Source organism: Podarcis vaucheri (assembly GCF_965113315.1).
Source record: "Podarcis vaucheri genome assembly, chromosome: 16".
In the NCBI taxonomy this organism is placed as follows: domain Eukaryota; kingdom Metazoa; phylum Chordata; class Lepidosauria; order Squamata; family Lacertidae; genus Podarcis; species Podarcis vaucheri.
In genome coordinates this window covers 39,959,576-39,977,367 of record NC_138754.1, presented here as the reverse complement: position 1 = coordinate 39,977,367, position 17,792 = coordinate 39,959,576, and the positions used below count along the sequence as shown (strand labels likewise).

At 43.4% G+C, this 17,792-nt stretch overlaps 1 protein-coding gene across 2 annotated transcripts in view; it reads right to left on the bottom strand.

Annotated features, from left to right (window-relative positions):
- The window catches only part of RILPL1 (Rab interacting lysosomal protein like 1), a 33,541-nt gene that overhangs the window by 3,277 nt on the left and 12,472 nt on the right, over positions 1-17,792 (bottom strand). Inside the window, exons 3-7 of one of the 2 annotated variants that reach the window (XM_082204155.1) lie at positions 17,237-17,355; positions 16,399-16,617; positions 8,684-8,859; positions 6,529-6,621; positions 1,898-1,985 (exon numbers count right to left, since the gene is read on the bottom strand). In XM_082204155.1, coding sequence (XP_082060281.1) covers positions 1,898-1,985; positions 6,529-6,621; positions 8,684-8,859; positions 16,399-16,617; positions 17,237-17,355 — 695 coding nt within the window. The remainder of the gene's footprint in view (positions 1-1,897; positions 1,986-6,528; positions 6,622-8,683; positions 8,860-16,398; positions 16,618-17,236; positions 17,356-17,792) is intronic. The other variant, XM_082204154.1, reaches the window with a different exon arrangement.

The window sequence follows — 17,792 nt, the reverse complement described above, 5'->3', positions numbered from 1 at the left end:
TTTACACCAAGTGAAGGAAATAAAAAAAGTGAACAACTAGGGAGAACAATATTTCAATGTTCTAATTATTATTACCTTAGTCTGTGTGAAGGGAAAGGGATTTCTGTGCATTTTTTGAATTAGCTATTAGAGAACATTGAGAACACTCAATGGAACTGTAACCTGCCCCCTTCCATCCACTCCAGCCAAATTCTGCCCACTTAGAAATGAGGGGACTTTCCAACAGGCCAGATTTTGAACAGGTTTTTGTGACAAGCACAGATCTAATTCCAGCCAGCTGAAAGCTGTTGGCAATTATCCTTCCATCAAAGAGACTTATGTTAAAATTTTATTTGATTCAGTCTTGGGCAGGTTATTTCTCTTTCAGTTTCAGGTTCCAATTAGTAACATGGATTGTGGGGATAAATTCAGAGACTACGCAGAGGATCTCCCAATATACACAGTTCCAGTTATTTGTGTGCCTATGTGCAAATCTAGCCCAAATCCCCTCATTTCCAAAAACAGTTTATTATACAGACTGGGAAGAAGTTGGGGTAGCTATTTGCCAGGTGCAAGTCCAAAACCCAGACTTTTAAGAGCACAAATTCAGCAGTCAGACAGAATTTGGGCAGTGTACACTTCACAGTTAGTAGCATTTCAGCACAATCCTATGACATCTACTCAGAACCAAGACCCTTCAGTTCAATGGGGCTTGGGTCTCAGGTACATGAATTTAGGATTATAACCTGAATTACACTATGATCTTCTATTGGGACAGCACAGTCCAACAGAAGCAGAAGAAGCCAACCATATTCTTTGAGACGGCCACAATTAAAATATACATTGAATTTAGAAGCAGGATAGAGGGGGACAGCCCAGGTGTCCTGGTAGCCCAAACACCTACAAAGTTGATGCTGGCACCTCCAAACTTGAGACAGGTCTCCAGCCATGACATACAAAGGTGAGCACCTGTGTTTGGGCATCTTAGCAAATATATCCTTTACTCCAATTTGGGATTGTCTGTGGGCATTACAACCAGGTCGTAAACCTAGGTTGCCAACTTGACAATGCTTGTTCACTGCTGTTTCGAGGTTTGATACCCATCTGAGTCTCATTACAAGCTGAGATGTAAGATGACAGGCTATGCTATCCTAACATTTGGGGCTTTGTCAGTTAAATCAATATTGCAAATCATATTTCACCTGTTGTGATTAAATTTAAAAATAAAAACAAAAATTGCTGTGATCTGTCAGTAGGCAGGTTTCAAAAGCAAGATTAAACAACATTAGTGATTAATATGCTCCTATCTAATAGGTCAACAATAGGTTCTTGTTTGTCTGAACACCCGCTCCATCACTGGCAAAGTACATGTCATGGATGCCTAAACACTTCCTAGCTGCTGAATGGGAATGGCTCACTGTCAGAATGTTGACAAAGTGACAATTCTACAATGTCAGTTGAACAAAGTAGGCTTATAAGTTGTAGCCAGACAAGCAAGGGAATTTCAGGTAGAGCACTGGGGGCTGGGGGCCAAAGGGCCAGCAAGATGGTAGGAAGGACCGGAGTGTCATATATAATTTTTCAACCAACTGTCCACATATTTGCTTGCATCATTCCTGGCCGCTGGGCATTCTGGCTAGGGCTGGTGGGAGTTAAGAGTCCAGCAACACTGGTGAGGCCAGAGGTCCCCCTTCTTGCATTAGAAGAAAGTGCAAAGGGGCACAGACTGCTTAGTAAATAAGCGGTTACATCATGCAGCAGAGGAGCATTCTGATTGGCCATCTTCAAAAAAAAGTTTTATGATCCCACAGTCAGCCAAGGAGAATACAGCCAAGGTTAAGGTGAGGAACAGCCACACATCATGCACAAATAGGAGAACAAAAACTCCACAGTAACCAATTAAAAAGAGAGTTCCTACAAGGGACATAAGTCTTCTTATTGGCTGCAATGTGGGATCATCAGGGATCAATCCGGCAGCTACCATAGGCATTATAGCTGTAAACATCCTGGTTGGGAAAGCACAGACACAAAAGAGAAAAGAGGCTTAAGTAAGAAATTAAAAGATATTCAAGTACACACAAGCACAGGAGGGGGGGGGAGTAAATAAAGGAAGCCAGAGGAAACGACAGACATGGGTGCTGACTTACACAAAGGACAATGTTTTTACAAGGTGGGGAAGGGTCTGTATTGCCCTAGAGAGCCTCTGATCTCAAGGAGAGTCCTTCTGAATCAAACCAATTGAGAGTCAGTTGTGGGGGAGTGAGAAATGTCCTTATTATCATCTGAGGAACGTTAGAGAGTATGAACATAGGCTCCAACTCCTAGGGACTGAGGTCACTTCAGCCCACCCAGCAAAATACTGTGAGGGTCCAGCCCCTCCCTCCAAGTTGATGGGCATTGCCATTCAAATGGTGTGCATGACTGTGTCATGTGATTATGTGGGGCAGGGCTTACCTGCACCTCCATTATTTTATTCGAGTTGGCACCCCTGCCCATGAATGTTAAAGTAGTGCAAGAGGGCTTGATGTGTTTACTGTGGATGTGACCTTAGAGCTTAAGACACAAACAGGGAAAGACTAACTCCACCATGTCCTGTTTGTGAGTTCCCAAAGGCATTTGAGGGCTCTTGCACTAGCGGATGGGTAAGTTTTGTACAAAAGAGGAATCCGCTGTACTAGCAGAAACTCATTGCACAGTCTATTATGCCTGGGGCTGCCATATGTCCAAATTTCCCGGGGGGCAGGATATCCAAAATATGGAGTTTTGTCCTGGATCTTAGGCAAGTCAATGAAAAAATTGCAGCTCAACAATTTTGGGGTCTTTCTAAAAAAGTTGCTTATCTATTCTTAGGCAACCGTGTCTCACAGGCACAAAACATTTCACCAGTGTAGTGTAGCCGCTGGAGGGTCGGGGGGGAGAGAGTTCAAATCCCCACTTGGCCCTGAAACTCCCTGGGTGACCTTGGGACAGTCTCTGCCTCTCACAGGATTGTATCAGGGATTAAATGAGGAGGGGGAGAACTGTATATGTCACCTTGAGCTCCTTGGAGGGGGAAAAGGTGGCATGTAAGTGCAATAAATAATGAAGTATACCACTGGCTTTAACTCCGTGCTGCATTGCACACAACCCATACATTAATAGCAAATTCATTTGCTGAGCACCTGTCTTTATGTAGCCAAAATGGCACCATCCATGCACAAGACAGGAAATGCCAACAGGTTTGGGGGAACCCAAATGTTTGTAGAAGTACAAACAAACATCTGTGGGAGAATAAAACTTAAGAGGGCACAGAAAAAGCCGAATGAGGACTGAGCATGTTCTCTATGCATGGATGGTGGCTGATTGCTGGAGTGGAATGAATGGGACATCATGTTGGGACCTGGAAGGGGAGCAATATCCCGCTGCAACCGTTGGCTGCAGATGCCACTTGTTGCTGTTGATTAAGGACACAGCTGAGATCACCAGAGCACTTTTTTGCTTCTGACCTAAACACAGCTCCGAGACATTCCCAACAGAGCTGCTTCTGGGAGATGCTATTATTAGAATCAAAAACAACACATAGAGTTGTTATTATTCTGAACGGGTTTTCTACAGTTACACAGCTTGGCTGGCTGGGTTGCATCAAGCCTCCCCCCACGTCATTAAACACACACACACACACACACACACACAGAGAGAGAGAGAGAGAGAGAGAGAGAGAGAGAGAGAGAGAGAGAGGCTTTTGTCTGTCTTCTTTTTAAAGCCAGAACTGTTGATCATGTCAGCAACAAACAAGTGACACAACCTCTGAAACAAAGGGCCCTTTTTGCTCATTGTACAAAATGAGGTAGATCTGGCTTCTTAAAAAACAACCACCATATAAACAAAAATCCCTGCTCAAAGATTTACAATTTAAAAATTTCCTAATTGGTTTTTGCCTCCATTAATTTTTTTGTCCATGACAGCGACACAGTCACCTTCCTGTGCTAGCATCTCACACAGCTTGGGGAGCGGAGAGGGACGTCCCTCCCCAAAACACCTCTTTGCCAGTGCTCTCCACTGCTGAACCTCTGATACTAATTGAAGGAAAGGTACTTTTCACCTACAAATGAGTAATGAATCACAAACTGGAAATTAAGCACACTTTTTTTTTAAAGTTTAATGCTAGGAGAATCAATTAGACTTACTTTGGAGGAAATACGGTTTAGGATGCTAATGTGGAAAAAAGGGGGTCCTTTGGGACAAAGCTCTCTCTCATATAGAGATTCAAAATGCAGTTTGCCACTTTGGACCCACCCACCACCCACCCACGTTGCTTCTTAGTCCCCTCTCCATAGTCTCAAGAGGAGAAAAAAACAAAAGAAAACAGAACTTCAAGGGAATTTATGCTGAGGACATAGTGAAGCACCACATGCTTACTGCAGTTTGGTGCTTGCCATTTTCTAAGGTAGCAGCACCAGGGTTTTCCAGGAAGCCCACCCCCTGGTCCGGAGATTTCCAAGAGAGCTTGGCAGGCATCTAACTGTATGCACTGCCTGTCACTCACTCTTTTTGCACTACAGTACCAACAGATTTGGTGCCAGTGCATCCAGGCATTGTCTTCTATTGGCACACGGAACAGCATGGCAGGAATGAGGAAGCCATGGCCTGCTGGACGGCCATTGTCCCTGACTGTTTATCCATGCTGGCAGGTGAAAAGTTGGAATCAAACCCTATTCTGGAGGGCTACAGCTTCCCCCCCTTGCAGTGGGGCAGGGGTTGCCAGCCTGGTGCCTGCCATGAGCTTCACTGGCACACCAAGGCAAGGGCCCTGGACTCTGGGCTTACTATCGTTTTAAGTACATCTCTAGACCTCCTAGAAAGAAAGGTATGAAGAAGTCACCCTTCCGAGTAATTTCTGTGAAATGAAGAAGGCTGCCAGTGTTTTTAGCCAATGAGGGAAGTTGGAACTGTGACGGAAAAGTGCACTGTTTGGACATGAGGAAATAAGAATCCCTGAGGTCCTAAAGAGCTGCTGCCCCCCCCTTTAATACACTTTCATTGTTTCTCTATAATCTTGCAAGCAGAAATCCAACAGGTCGTACCTTTTATGAAAATACAATTACAGGGAAAGCTTCACCATGACTGTTCTCTCTCTAATTTCATGTTACTGCCCTGCCATCCCAAGGCAACCATTTTGTGACTGGCGCCCCAGCACTCTCTCAAAATTCAAAATGTGCCCCCACCCTGGTCCAAGAAGGGTGGCGGACCCTCGTTGTAGGTGATGACGCACACATTAAGAAAATGCGGGCTGCTCATTATTTACATAGCACTATTGGTGCAGCACATAGCGCTTTTTGGAGTCCAAGAGGAGAGGTCTCTTGCCTTAAGGAGTTTATAGTCTAAATTTCAATGCAGGGGAAACAAAAAGAGGAAGCAGGTAGAAGTGGAGTCAAGAGGTAAGCAGGTGGCAATATGCAGTTGTTTCAAGTACACGGTTAGGCTTGGTTACAGACTTCACTGCAGAAGGGTCATTATTATTAATTATTATTATTACCTATAATTTATGATTTGCTTCTAAACCACAGTCTCAAGGCAATTTACACATAAAATAATTTAAAATGGTTAAAAACACTAACAATGAATACATTTAAAACAAGATTAAACCCCAAACAAGTGTTTAGGGCCACCTAAATGTGGCGATTGGGCAGGTGGGCGAATCACATGCTTCCTTGCTCCACCCACCACACATTAAAAAACAAATTCCTGCATATTAAAAAGTAGCTCGGCCAGTGAGAAAAAGCTGTAGTTGGGTCTCATGGGGAAATATTCAGAGAAAGCGTCACGCTAGGAATAGCCAAGGTAGCAATTTGTTACTACTGACCCCAGGGGGAAATGTTTTGCTATGAGTTTGGTATGGGGGAGGAAGTAGGCAGAATGCGAGATCCTTCTCACCCCTGGCCCCACCAAGCAAAAGCCAGACTGGCTTCCTGTGTTGAGGTGATCGCCTGGGTGATGGGCCATGAAGAGAACAAAGGAAAGGGGGCTCAGTGTGATAAGACAAGTGGGTGGGGCTACTCCCTCAACACAGAGATACTTTGAAGGACAAAGCCTAAGTTTAGAGCTGAAAGGGGCAGTGCTGTGACCTGGAAGTAAAGAAGCAAGCTGGAGAGTCAGAACACAGTTTGAGAGCAATTTTGATTTATTCTTGAATCTATTGCACTTATGGAGGAAGCAAGACCCTTATATATGTGTAAATAAACCATACATCAGACAGGGCACCACAGTCTCTGTTGTGTCTCATTCCCAAAGGAAACAAGAACCCTGAGTTAAGCACCTGGAAGCCCTGGAATCTCGCAGAACTCAGAGGTTGGGGAGGCAGGCAACAGCATTTAAACTGTGTCAAAATGAATCAAACAGATAAACAAAAAGAGGTGCTTTGTGGCATTATGGAGATTATTCAAAGGACACTGAGCACCATTCTTTCTTAGAGCATTTTTAAAAGCCCATGGACCCCAAGAAGCATAGGAAAGCAAGTTTATTCCCCCCATGCTTGGTTTAAGGCAGCCTTGGGAAGAGGAGGGTACTTACAGTCGTTTGATTCCAGATTCCTGCTGAGTGGATGGTTTTGAATGAATAATGGTTGTGGGTTGGGGAGACCTCATTTCTTCATCAGCCTCATCACTTTTAAAAAAAAGAACAGGAAAAGAGATGAAATGTATACGTTAGATACCAAATACTCTCATTACACCTAGGAAAAATTAGTCACTCACTCTACACACAGAGAGGAGAGAGAAAGCATACCTCTGTCAGTGCATATAATTGTGTATATAAATAAAGGGGCCTCCGTCCTCTTGTCCAGCTGCCTGCTCATTGCCAGGTGCCACAAGCATATCCAAGACAGGCAGATGCCCAGTCTCTGCTTAGATACCTCTGGCACAGGTGGAGAAAAAGTGTGAGGAAAAGGGGCCCCATGCAGTGCAGGGAAGGGGTTCCCAAATTGTGGGAATGATGGATGGGTCCGATATAAGCTTTATTCCAAAACATGTGGAGGGTACCACATTTTCAGAGGCTGCACCAGAGAGCCACCCCCAGTCAGAGGAGACCAGAACTTACTAAACTGTTTAGCAACATGTCGGTTGCAGTGTATAGGTGTGTCATGTGAATGCTCTTATAAGGGGTTAGTTTAGCTAGTAAAACTGAATTACTGTGTCTCAAAACGATGCATGTCTGAAAAGAGTGTCACCAACACGAAATGTTTGGAAAGCTCTTGAGTAGACTCATCTGGGCTAAAGAAACAAACAGCCTGACCTGGTATAATGTAGGTTTACTGATTACTGCCTGAACATTCTTCCTTATCTTCATAAGAAAAAGGAGCAGAGAGAAGAAGAAGAAGAAGAAGAAGAAGAAGAAGAAGAAGAAGAAGTAGTAAAAATTGGGGGAAATCACTTGAAATATTATTGGCCCTTTTGACTAGCGGTGCATTTAAAAGTGTACCTAGTGTGAGGTGGTCCCAGGATTTTGGCCATTCAATAACCATGGCCCAATGGGAAAATTTATGGAAGATCAATTGGAAATTCACAAATTGTTACACGATTAGAGAGAACTTTCAAAAAATGCAACATTGATGGTATCTAACACCATGGAAACTTTCAAAAATGTATAAAAATGTGACAAGTAATTGTTGGAGATGCGGAGACTCAGGAACATTCTACCATATGTGGTGGACATGTAGGAAAATACAGGTATTCTGGGAGAGTATACATGCAGAACTGCAAAAAATGCTAAAGATCTCTTTCAATAAAAAACCAGAGGCCTACCTCCTGGGAATAACAGATTTGGATATTCCACAAAAGAGGAAGGGTATCTTTTTATATGCGATGACGGCAGCAAGACTTTTGATCGCAGCAAAATGGAAGAGTAATGAAATCCCCTCTATACAAGATTGGATCCAAAAGCTGACAGAATATGCTGAATTAGATGGTTTATCAGAAAAAAGAAAGAATAAATCAAAACAGGAATTTGTTTCTAAATGGGAGGTTTTCAAAGAATATCTGAAAAATAAATATAGTAGTTTAAATTCTGTTACAGCATTCGAGGAACTCCAGTAATAGTTGCAAGGTAGATATAAGTAATTAGATTTATTGAGAATAAGTTTAATTATGATAAAAGTGTGTATTGGCAATAAGTAATATGAATCTGAAATATGGAATAGACGGGAGGTTGGGTCTTTAGTGTTAAGACCAATAGATGTTTTATTGTTTGCTAAGAAAATTATGTGTCTATGGTTATTTTTGTAATTTGTGTGTAATTTGGTATTTGTGTTTTGTTCCCCCCCCTTGTTGTATAAATAAAAAACTTTATTAAAAAAAAGTGTACCTAGTGGCCTCTGAAGAATGTGAAACTTGTGGTTCTCTAGATGTGGTTGGACCCCAACTCCTATCAGCTCCAGACAGCATGGCTAATGGTCAGGGACAAGGGGAGTTGCAGTCCTGCAACATGTGGAGAGCTGTAGGTTACCCCCAAGTGGCCTCACCCAAGAGAGCTCCCCATTCTGGCTCCAGTCCACTTCCAACTAGTGTGGGCTTGCAACTGAACTTCAGTGCTAACACACACACAAACACAGAGGAACTGAGCAGACGACTGCAGCCTCAACAGGACGGATCCCACTGAAAAGCAAACCGGCTTCAGTCCAACTGCTTCCACATAGAATCAGACTAGAAAGGAGCTGAAAGCAACAGCGCACCTCTTATAATACAGAAGCTCCTCTTGCAGCAGAAAAACTTTAGATTTCAGTTCATTTCTCTCATGCAAAACATCTCGCAGCTCTTGCAAAGTAAACCTTGGACGGTTGGGATCCTTCAAATCCATGGCTATCTTCTCAGATTCTGAGATGTATTCATCATTGTTTGGTTCTTCGGCCTGGGAGGAACAAACAAAAATCCTACATTAATACATAGCTTGGGTCTTACTTTCAAGTCGCTTCGACTGCATCGTATTTTTTTCATAAGTAACCTAGGGCAAGCGTTTAATCTTAAAAACAAACAGCCAAGGCTGAAAAAGGAGGCAGCCAATGATGACGGTACTGGCTGTAGAGAGCGTGTGGTAATGTCACCTCTCTGCCAGGGTCTATTATACTCAGAGAAAGCTGGGAGCAGCTCTAAGGAGAGAAAAGAGGCAAGCAACATCACCATAAACCAACAGACTACAGAACAGCAGAAGAAAGGAACCATTCCTTCTAAGGGTCTGTGCACAAACAGACCTGGCGCCTGGCTGTGGAAAACTGGGTACAGAAGCCAAATCTTCCCCACCAACTGAATGAACAAAAAGCCGGTCAGATGATAATGATAACTTAAATTATTAATTATGACTTATTGATGCATTTATTAATATTTATTATTCATAATAAATGTCATATTTGTTTATTTAACAATTTTTATATATTGCTTAATCAACAGAAACCTCCAAGCATTTAAAATAAAGCAGTACAAACTATATACTGGATAAGCAAATACTGTAATACTGTACCCAGAAAGTATAGACTATATAATCCGCTTTCCATAGAACTGTAGTGTTGGAAGGGACCACGAGAGATACATAGTTCAAACCCCTGCAATGCAGGAATCATTTTGCCCAACGTGGGGCTTGAACCCACAACTCTGAGATTAACAGTTTTATACTCCATCAACTGAACTATCCCAGCCCAGAATAGCAGTCACAAAACATTTAAAATATCCATTTCACAACAATCCTAAAATACTAAAAGCCAGCACAACACATATACACCTAAACAATTCTCAGCGCACACAAACCAATCTGCAACACCAAACCAGCAACCAAAACCTGCAATCTGTCAAGGATGCCCACTCTACTCCTCAGCTTGGGAGAGATTCAAATTATCTCCTTGTGTTAAAAGAATTCTAAGGTCTCAAATATAGAATAAATATTTATAAATGCACACATATCTGTTAAGTTGTGGGTGAACATATCAGACGACACAGCGATTCTCCAAACATCTCTTGTTTATTCACAGGTCAGAACAGAACTGAAGTGAAGGGTTCAGCCAGCCTGCTTATATAGAGCTCCAGTACAATGTAACTGTAACAACTTTCTGTAACTACCCAATCACTGAACGTCACTTTCGATCCCTTATTTGCATATGTGGACCTGAACTATCTACAGTATCCCCCAGCTGGCCCAGGGTGAGAACTTCAGTACATAACATAAACCATGTGTCTGAAATAGTATGAAATAGCAATCCTGAAGCAATTTTGACTCTCCCAGTGACCTCAAATATTGCTCCGAAGTAAAGGAAACAAATGAGGAAAGCTTTCCGTTGTCTTTTTGCTTACAAATTCTCCAGGAACTAAAGTATTAACCATCACAAAAGAATGGCCAGGCTGCCCAGACAATGCAATCTGCGACTATTATTAGGTATCCGGGCAGACAGGATTTCTACTGTAGACCGCCTCCTATGATGTATGTATGATGATTTTGGGGTGGTCTTTGGCTAAGGGGGTTGGGCAATGTCAAAAGTCTTTAAGGTTTCTGCACACTTTTGTTCAGGGTCTCTCCCTCCTTGGAAGGAGGGGAGGAAACTCTGTTGCAACAGAAAAATAAATGTCTGCCTTGCTTTCCCCTGGATTCTGCCACCACCCATTCTTCTCTGACCGATCATGGACTTAGGGGACTCAGAGTCCCATGGGGAGTTGCGCAGCAAAAGTCAAACCCGAATTTTTACATCAGTTGCATGTTCACATTCTGTTTTGGGAAACAAATCTCACATTTCCTTCTTCTTCCTTGGCGCACAGTGTAAAGCATTTTATTTTAAAAGCTATATACAGAGCCAGATTTAGAAGCAGACAACCCAGATGCCAACTGCCTGAGGCACCAGGCTCTGGAGAGCAGTACAGTAGTGTCAGAGAGGGCATTTATTTAGCTACTCTTCTCTTAACTGCTGGCTTTAAGCCATGGTTTTCCCAGTAGTGATGTATGGAAGTGAGAGCTGGACCATAAAGAAGGCTGATCACCGAAGAATTGATGCTTTTGAATTATGGTGCTGGAGGAGACTCTTGAGAATCCCATGGACTGCAAGAAGATCAAACCTCTCCATTCTGGAGGAAATCAGCCCTGAGTGCTCACTGGAAGGACAGATCCTGAAGCTGAGGCTCCAAGACTTTGGCCACCTCATGAGAAGAGAAGACTCCCTGGAAAAGACCCTGATGTTGGGAAAGATGGAGGGCACAAGGAGAAGAGGACGAGATGGTTGGACAGTGTTCTCGAAGCTACAAACATGAGTCTGACCAAACTGCAGGAGGCAGTGGAAGACAGGAGTGCCTGGCGTGCTCTGGTCCATGGGGGTCACGAAGAGTCAGACACGACTAAACGACTAAACAACAACAACAACTCTTAACTGCTGAAATAAATACAAACAATACAAACAGTTCAGGCCCACCTGTAAAGCTGGCAACCCTCAAGCTGTACAGAGAGTTTGTATTAATGCTTTTTGTAATAGGTATGAGTTACTCGTGCGTAAACTGGTGCCTTTCTCGGTTAATTTGCCTTGTTAAACCTTTCTGACTGCACAGCCCCTTTTCATCGCGGCTGCCTCAGTCACTGGCAGAATCCGTCAGTGGGCGTTTCTTGAACCTCTTCCAACATAAAAGTTGTTTGACACCCAGTCTCCTCCTCCTCTTACTGCGCGGGAGTCTTCTGCGCAGGGAAGGCGTGGGTAGCGGAGGACCTGGGCTCTCCTCACTGATGTCCAGTGAAGAGTCCTGGAGCCCTCTCTCCACTTCCCCCATCTGCCTCCCTTTATCCCTGGTGTTGCGCCTATTGGCTTCCCCCTCTACTGAGCTGTTTCTCCCCCTGCTGCTGAGTCCTTCGCCAGCATCATCTGGGAGCCTCCCCTTCGCCTCTCGCTCCGATGTCAGTTCCCTGACACTTTTTTTTTTGCTTAATTTGCAGGAAAGAGGCACAGCTCAGCAGTTCAAGCATCTGATTTGCATGCAGAAGCTCCTAGCTTCAACCCCTGAGATATCCAGGTATGACTTGGAGAGAGCCCTGCCTGAAATGCTGACGAACTGGGGGCAATCTAAACAACACTGACCTAGATCAGGGTAGTCCGGCCCACGAGACCTTTCTTGGCGACCCCTAGCAACATTCAAGAACCACCTTAAAGCCTTAAAATTTTATTTTTTGTGTCATGCATCGTTAACAAAAGCACATTCATCTGCCTGTGTATTACATTTGTTTAATAATTAAAAATATTAAATCTATGTTGCATATTTAACTATATATATTTAATTAAGTATATTAATTGTGTATATTAAAGGTAAAGGTAAAGGGACCCCTGACAGTTAAGTCCAGTCACAAACGGCTCTGGGGTTGCGGCACTCATTTCGCTTTACAGGCCAAGGGAGCCGACGTTTGCCTGCTCCACAGACGGTTTTTCCGGGTCATGTGGCCAGCATGACTAAGCCGCTTCTGGCGAACCAGAGCAGCACACAGAAACGCCGTTTACCTTCTTGCCAGAGAGGTACCTATTTATCTACTTGCACTTTGATGTGCTTTCGAACTGCTAGGTTGGCAGGAGCTGGGACTGGGCAACAGGAGTTCACCCCATCATGGGGATTCAAACTGCCAACCTTTTGATCAGCAAGCCCAAGGCTCAGTGGTTTAGACCACAGAGCCACCCACAAAAGTGCAAAATCATGCTTTGTGCATGCACAGATGCACCGAATTGCAACCCGTGCGTGCGCAGATGCACCACTGTGGGTTGCGAACGTGCATCCCGCACGGATCACGTTTGCAACCCGAGCATCCACTGTATATAAAAAAGAGCAGTACTTTTATAGCAGATGCAGAAGCCAAGCCAGAACTGAGATTGTGGTGGTGGTGGTGGTGGTGGTGGTGGTGGTGGAGGAGGAGGAGGAGGAGGAGGAGGAAGGGGACAATAGGGCCCACAGAACTGGTTGTAAGTAAGAAGGCAATTCACCTTAATGGGCCACCGTTCACTGGAAGGTAGAGTGGTTAGAGTGTCAGGACAGAACAGGACCCAGGTTCAAATCCCTACTCAACCATGAAGCTCATTGGATGACCTTGCGCCACTCACTGCCTCTCAGCCTCACCTCCCTCACAGGGTTGTTGTGGGGATTAAAAGAGGAAGGGGGAAGACCATGTGACCATCTTAAGCTGCTTGGATAACAGGTGGGATATACAGTATACGCAATATATAAGTCATCTAACTACTATAGTAGCCTGCTTGCCCTACAGCTCCCTCACTTGAGATTTTAGTAGGAATTGGTTACATTTTTAAAACTCACCTCGGGAACTTTGAGAGTTAGAAACCTTTAAAAAATATAATAGAAAGGATGTCTTGTACCCGATTTTAAATACTGTACACCAGAGCTTTCTGATGTGTGTGTCAAGACACATTAGTGTGTCGGCTGCAGTGTGTAGGTGTGTCATGTGAATGCTCTTATAAGGGGTTAGTTTAGCTAGTAAAACTGAATTATTGTGTCTCAAAATGATGCATGTCTAAAAAATGTGTCACCAACACGAAAAGTTTGGAAAGTTTTGCTGTACACTGTGTGGTTTTAGTCAAAGAATCATGTAACCAACCACTCCAGCTCTGTTAGCAATGTAATATTTCCTTCCAAAGTCACTTTTTCTGTAAAGCCACTTTATTTTGAAAAAAAGTGTCACATTCTAAGCTCCCCTCAGGTATAAAAGAATGAACCTCCTGAGTTATTAGGGGGAGTAGGGGGACAGGCTGTGTCTAAGCAAGGAATCCTTCAAGTATCACAGAATCCAGTGCTTGGTGTTACATACGATATATTAAGAAGTCTTGTGTTTTGTTTTTTAAAAGATGTATGTGGGCTGTTTCTTTTAAAATACCAAGTTCCTAGTCCTCTCTATTATGCTGACAACTTCCCTTGCACTCATTCTTATACATCACCTACTTCCTTGTTAGGAAAGTAAATAGAAACATTTGCATACATGAAAACACAAACAGAATTATGCATTAATATTTAAATTTGTTCTGCACCCACAATTTGAATATCCACTGAGGAATTAGTACTGGGAGTCCTTCATGGCATTTACTTCTGCTTCACTCTCAGCTTTTGAGCCTCAGCCATAAACATGAGAGGCAGACAATAGTCCTCAATTGTGGCATCTGAATATAGACTGCATTTTTAATCAAGGCTTATATTGGCTTATATCTTGATCAGGTTCCTAAATTAAATGGGCTTAGATTTTCAAATGTTTCATGCCAGGCAAGAAGACTAGCTGTTAAGAGAACCTTGGCAATGTTTTCCTCCTAGACAAGGGGCCCCTTGATTGATAGCAGAAAACAATTCTCAAAGTCGTAAAAAGGGGGAATTACAGGCTGAGAACGAGGACACTGACCCTACATGTTACAGAAGATAAAAAAGGCAGAGATAAACATAATTAGGAATGAGTAAATAGTAAAATAATACCAATGTGCCTCCCAGTAAAATGAGCCAGATCTTCTTTCTAAGGTTAAAAGGCCAAGACCAAATGGAGAAGCATCTAGCTGGCAGAAAGAGAGCATTTTTGGGAAGTCTTTTTTTTAAAGCTGTTTCTTTCTTAAACTGAGAGAGTTAGAGGGCAATAAATGTTGGGAAGAGCTAATGGGAAAAGCAGCTGGCTGAAGGGGGGGTGTAAACTGAAGAGGCTTCTTTTGAAACTGTTTTAAACTGAGTTCCTTTTTCTACTTTACAAAGGCCTTATTCCTTTTAAGAGGCTACCTGTGTTGTGTATTAAATATATTGGCTTAAATGTAATTATGCAAAGGATTTAAGAAATGCTAGATTCTTATTTCATATAGTTGTAAGAGTTGTATTTATCCTGAAATTAAGTCAGCCACCCTGCCAGACAGGAAGACGCCATCCAAGCAGTCCTGATATATAGTGGTCAGGCATTTGTTTGGAAACCTTCAAATGAAGGAGATCTTTCAATGTTGATGTGAAACTCAAGATCCTTGACATATGTTTAAGATAAAAATTTAAGATTAACCATTTGTTTTAGAAGGCAATAGGGCAAGGAGGGCAAGAGGTGAGCTGGTAATTAAGATTCCTTGTTGAGACACATGTAAGATATATTACTACTTATTTGTCATTTATAGATGTAACAATATATAGCTCTTTGTGTTCCATATAAGGACAGGAGGATATGGGTGTATCTTTTAGGATTGGTTATAGCAATCAGCCAATAGGAAATCCAACCAGGCTGATTGGACAGAGGCAGCCAAAGGAGGAGCAAAGGGGGCTGGATTAAGGGAATATAAGTGCTGGCCATAATGGCAGGAGGCCAGGCCAGAGCTTGGTAACCATATACCACTGTGCCTCTCATTTATTTGTCTGACAAATAAATTATTATTTTAATTTCTCTATTGCTGCGTTGAATATTTCATTCCAGCTAAGCGTTAACCATAAGCAGGGTGCTACACAATCTCCATAGCAGTGTAGAAGGTCAAATGTTTCAGATGAACTCATGCATTAAAGAAACTAAAATTGCACTGCAATGGTGGTGGGGGAAGGGAACATTGGATATGATATTGGCTCATGGGACACAATCTTAAAATAGATCCCAGAGTCGCTTCTGCATTTCATCCACCCCTCCAAAATAAAAATCAATTAGCCGTTCAAGTGAAATGTTAAGAATTCAAACTATTTCAAATACAGCCTGGGGAACCTGCAGTTTTCCAGATGTTGCTGGACCACAAATCCCATCATACCTCACCACTGGTCATGCTGCTCAGGGCTGATGGGAGCTGCAATCCAACAACATCTGGAGAGCCACAGGTTCTCCACCCCTGCCCTCCAGGGTCAGATAAAAAGGTCTACCACCCAGCTGCCAGCTTCTCACTGTGGCAAAAAAAATGCCTCCAGGAAGCCCCCCAGGAGGCCAAACAGACAATAGCCCTTGCCACTGTCCCCCACCCAGCCCCAACAACAGACATTAGGAAATATGCCGTGTATGATTTTGGGGGATACATCTATCCACAGTGAGTTTGCCACACCTACTTGCCTACTCAGAGCTGAGCTGCCGCCACCTGCCCCCAAGTTCAAAGGGATTTACTCCGGGTAATTAAAGGTTTAATTACGCATTATATGGAGGAGAGAAGAAACATTGTGGTACATCTGCAGCAGCACAACCAGACGCCTGCATCTGCCCCAGCTGCAACAAAACAGGTGTCTTCTGTATTGGTTTCTACAGCCACAGCGGACGCTGCCACCTTCCAACCGTTCAACTTCACCCCCAAAGGCGCCCTCCCCTCCACTGTCTCCCAAGACAGACAGATGTCAACAATTAGGGAAACCATGGCAATTGAAGTGGTATGAAACACACACACGCACAAATACATCATACTTATGTTTGCATATACACTGTATAATATTATATATGTTTCATGGAGACCAAACCAGGGCTTACCTGGATTTCTTCTCCATTTTGACTCGGCTCTCCCTGCAGTTTTTCTCGGAGCTTTCCGAGCTCAGCCCTCAGGGCTCCCATCTCCTGCTCCTTGGTCTGGAGGTACGCCTCCAACTCTACTTTCTGCTCAATCAGCGCTTTTCCCTGAGCCTCCACAACCGTGATTCTGTGGCGAAGGTCGTGGTTGATTTTCATTAACCTGTTTTGCTGTTGCTGAAGCTGTGAGAGAAAAGAAAGGAGGGAGGGAGGGAGGGAGGGAGGGAGGGAGGAAACTGATAAACCGCTGCAATTATGGCCCCATCGACACTATACAATATAGAGCAGTATCATTTATTTTAAGAAGTTGTTGCTTCGCCCAAAGAATCCTTGGAAAGTGTCAAGAGTGCTGGGACTTGTTAGGAGACCCCTATTCCTTTCACAGAGCTACAATTTCCAGAGTGGTGTAACGATCCCTCTTGCCAGGAAACTGAGAATTTTAGCTTTATTTTAGTACTCCCACATCCCTCCCTGTCCTCTGTTCAGGAAAGCAAGAAACATTAGCAGGCACATTCTAGCCAAGGAGGGTGCAGTGAAGAGTTGGTAAAGGGGTTGGGTCAGAGGAGAAGATGTATGGGCTTCAAGGGTCAGACAAAGAGGCCTAGAGGGCCGCATTCTGCCCCTGGGGCTGAGTTTCTCCATCCCTTTTGAACACAGGTGCACCATTATCTACTAATAGGGATAATATGGCCTCTGTGAATTTTCTACATATCAAAATAAATGGATTTAGATATTGGGGCCTTTAAAAAAGTTACTTGGCAGTACTTTGGCATTTATCCCTAAAGGGATGAAACAGACTTACAGCTTCTACATCCTCATTTTTAAGACCAAGTTCACGGTCCTTTGCTCTGATTTCATCCCTTTGTTTATCTACTACTTCCTTCAGTTTTTTCATCACTTGCCTTTCCCTTTCAGACATTCCTGGAAAAAAAGAAAGAAAGTGATAGGAGGCTCCAGTTGCAATACTGCTCCTGTTAAGTAAACACAATTGGTTGTTGAAAATACATAACTAAGGTAAACATTTCCCCCCCCCTGGCAGGGCTCCTGCACTTTTTATCAACTACACGACAGGCAGAAATTCATCAGGTTAGGGCCATCCAATAGGGCAGGGATGGGAAACCTTTGGCCCTCCAGATGTTGACGAACACTAACTCACATCAGCCTCAGCTAGTTTGGTCAATGGTGAGAGATGATGTGAGCTGTAGCCAAGCAGGATCTGGAGGATAGCCAATGTCGTGCCCTCCGGATGATATTGACTACAACTCCCATCAGCCTCATGCAGCATGGAGGTCAGGGATGATGGGAGTTGTAGTCCCATCATACCTACTACTCATTCAGCCTTTATTTCCATAATTTAG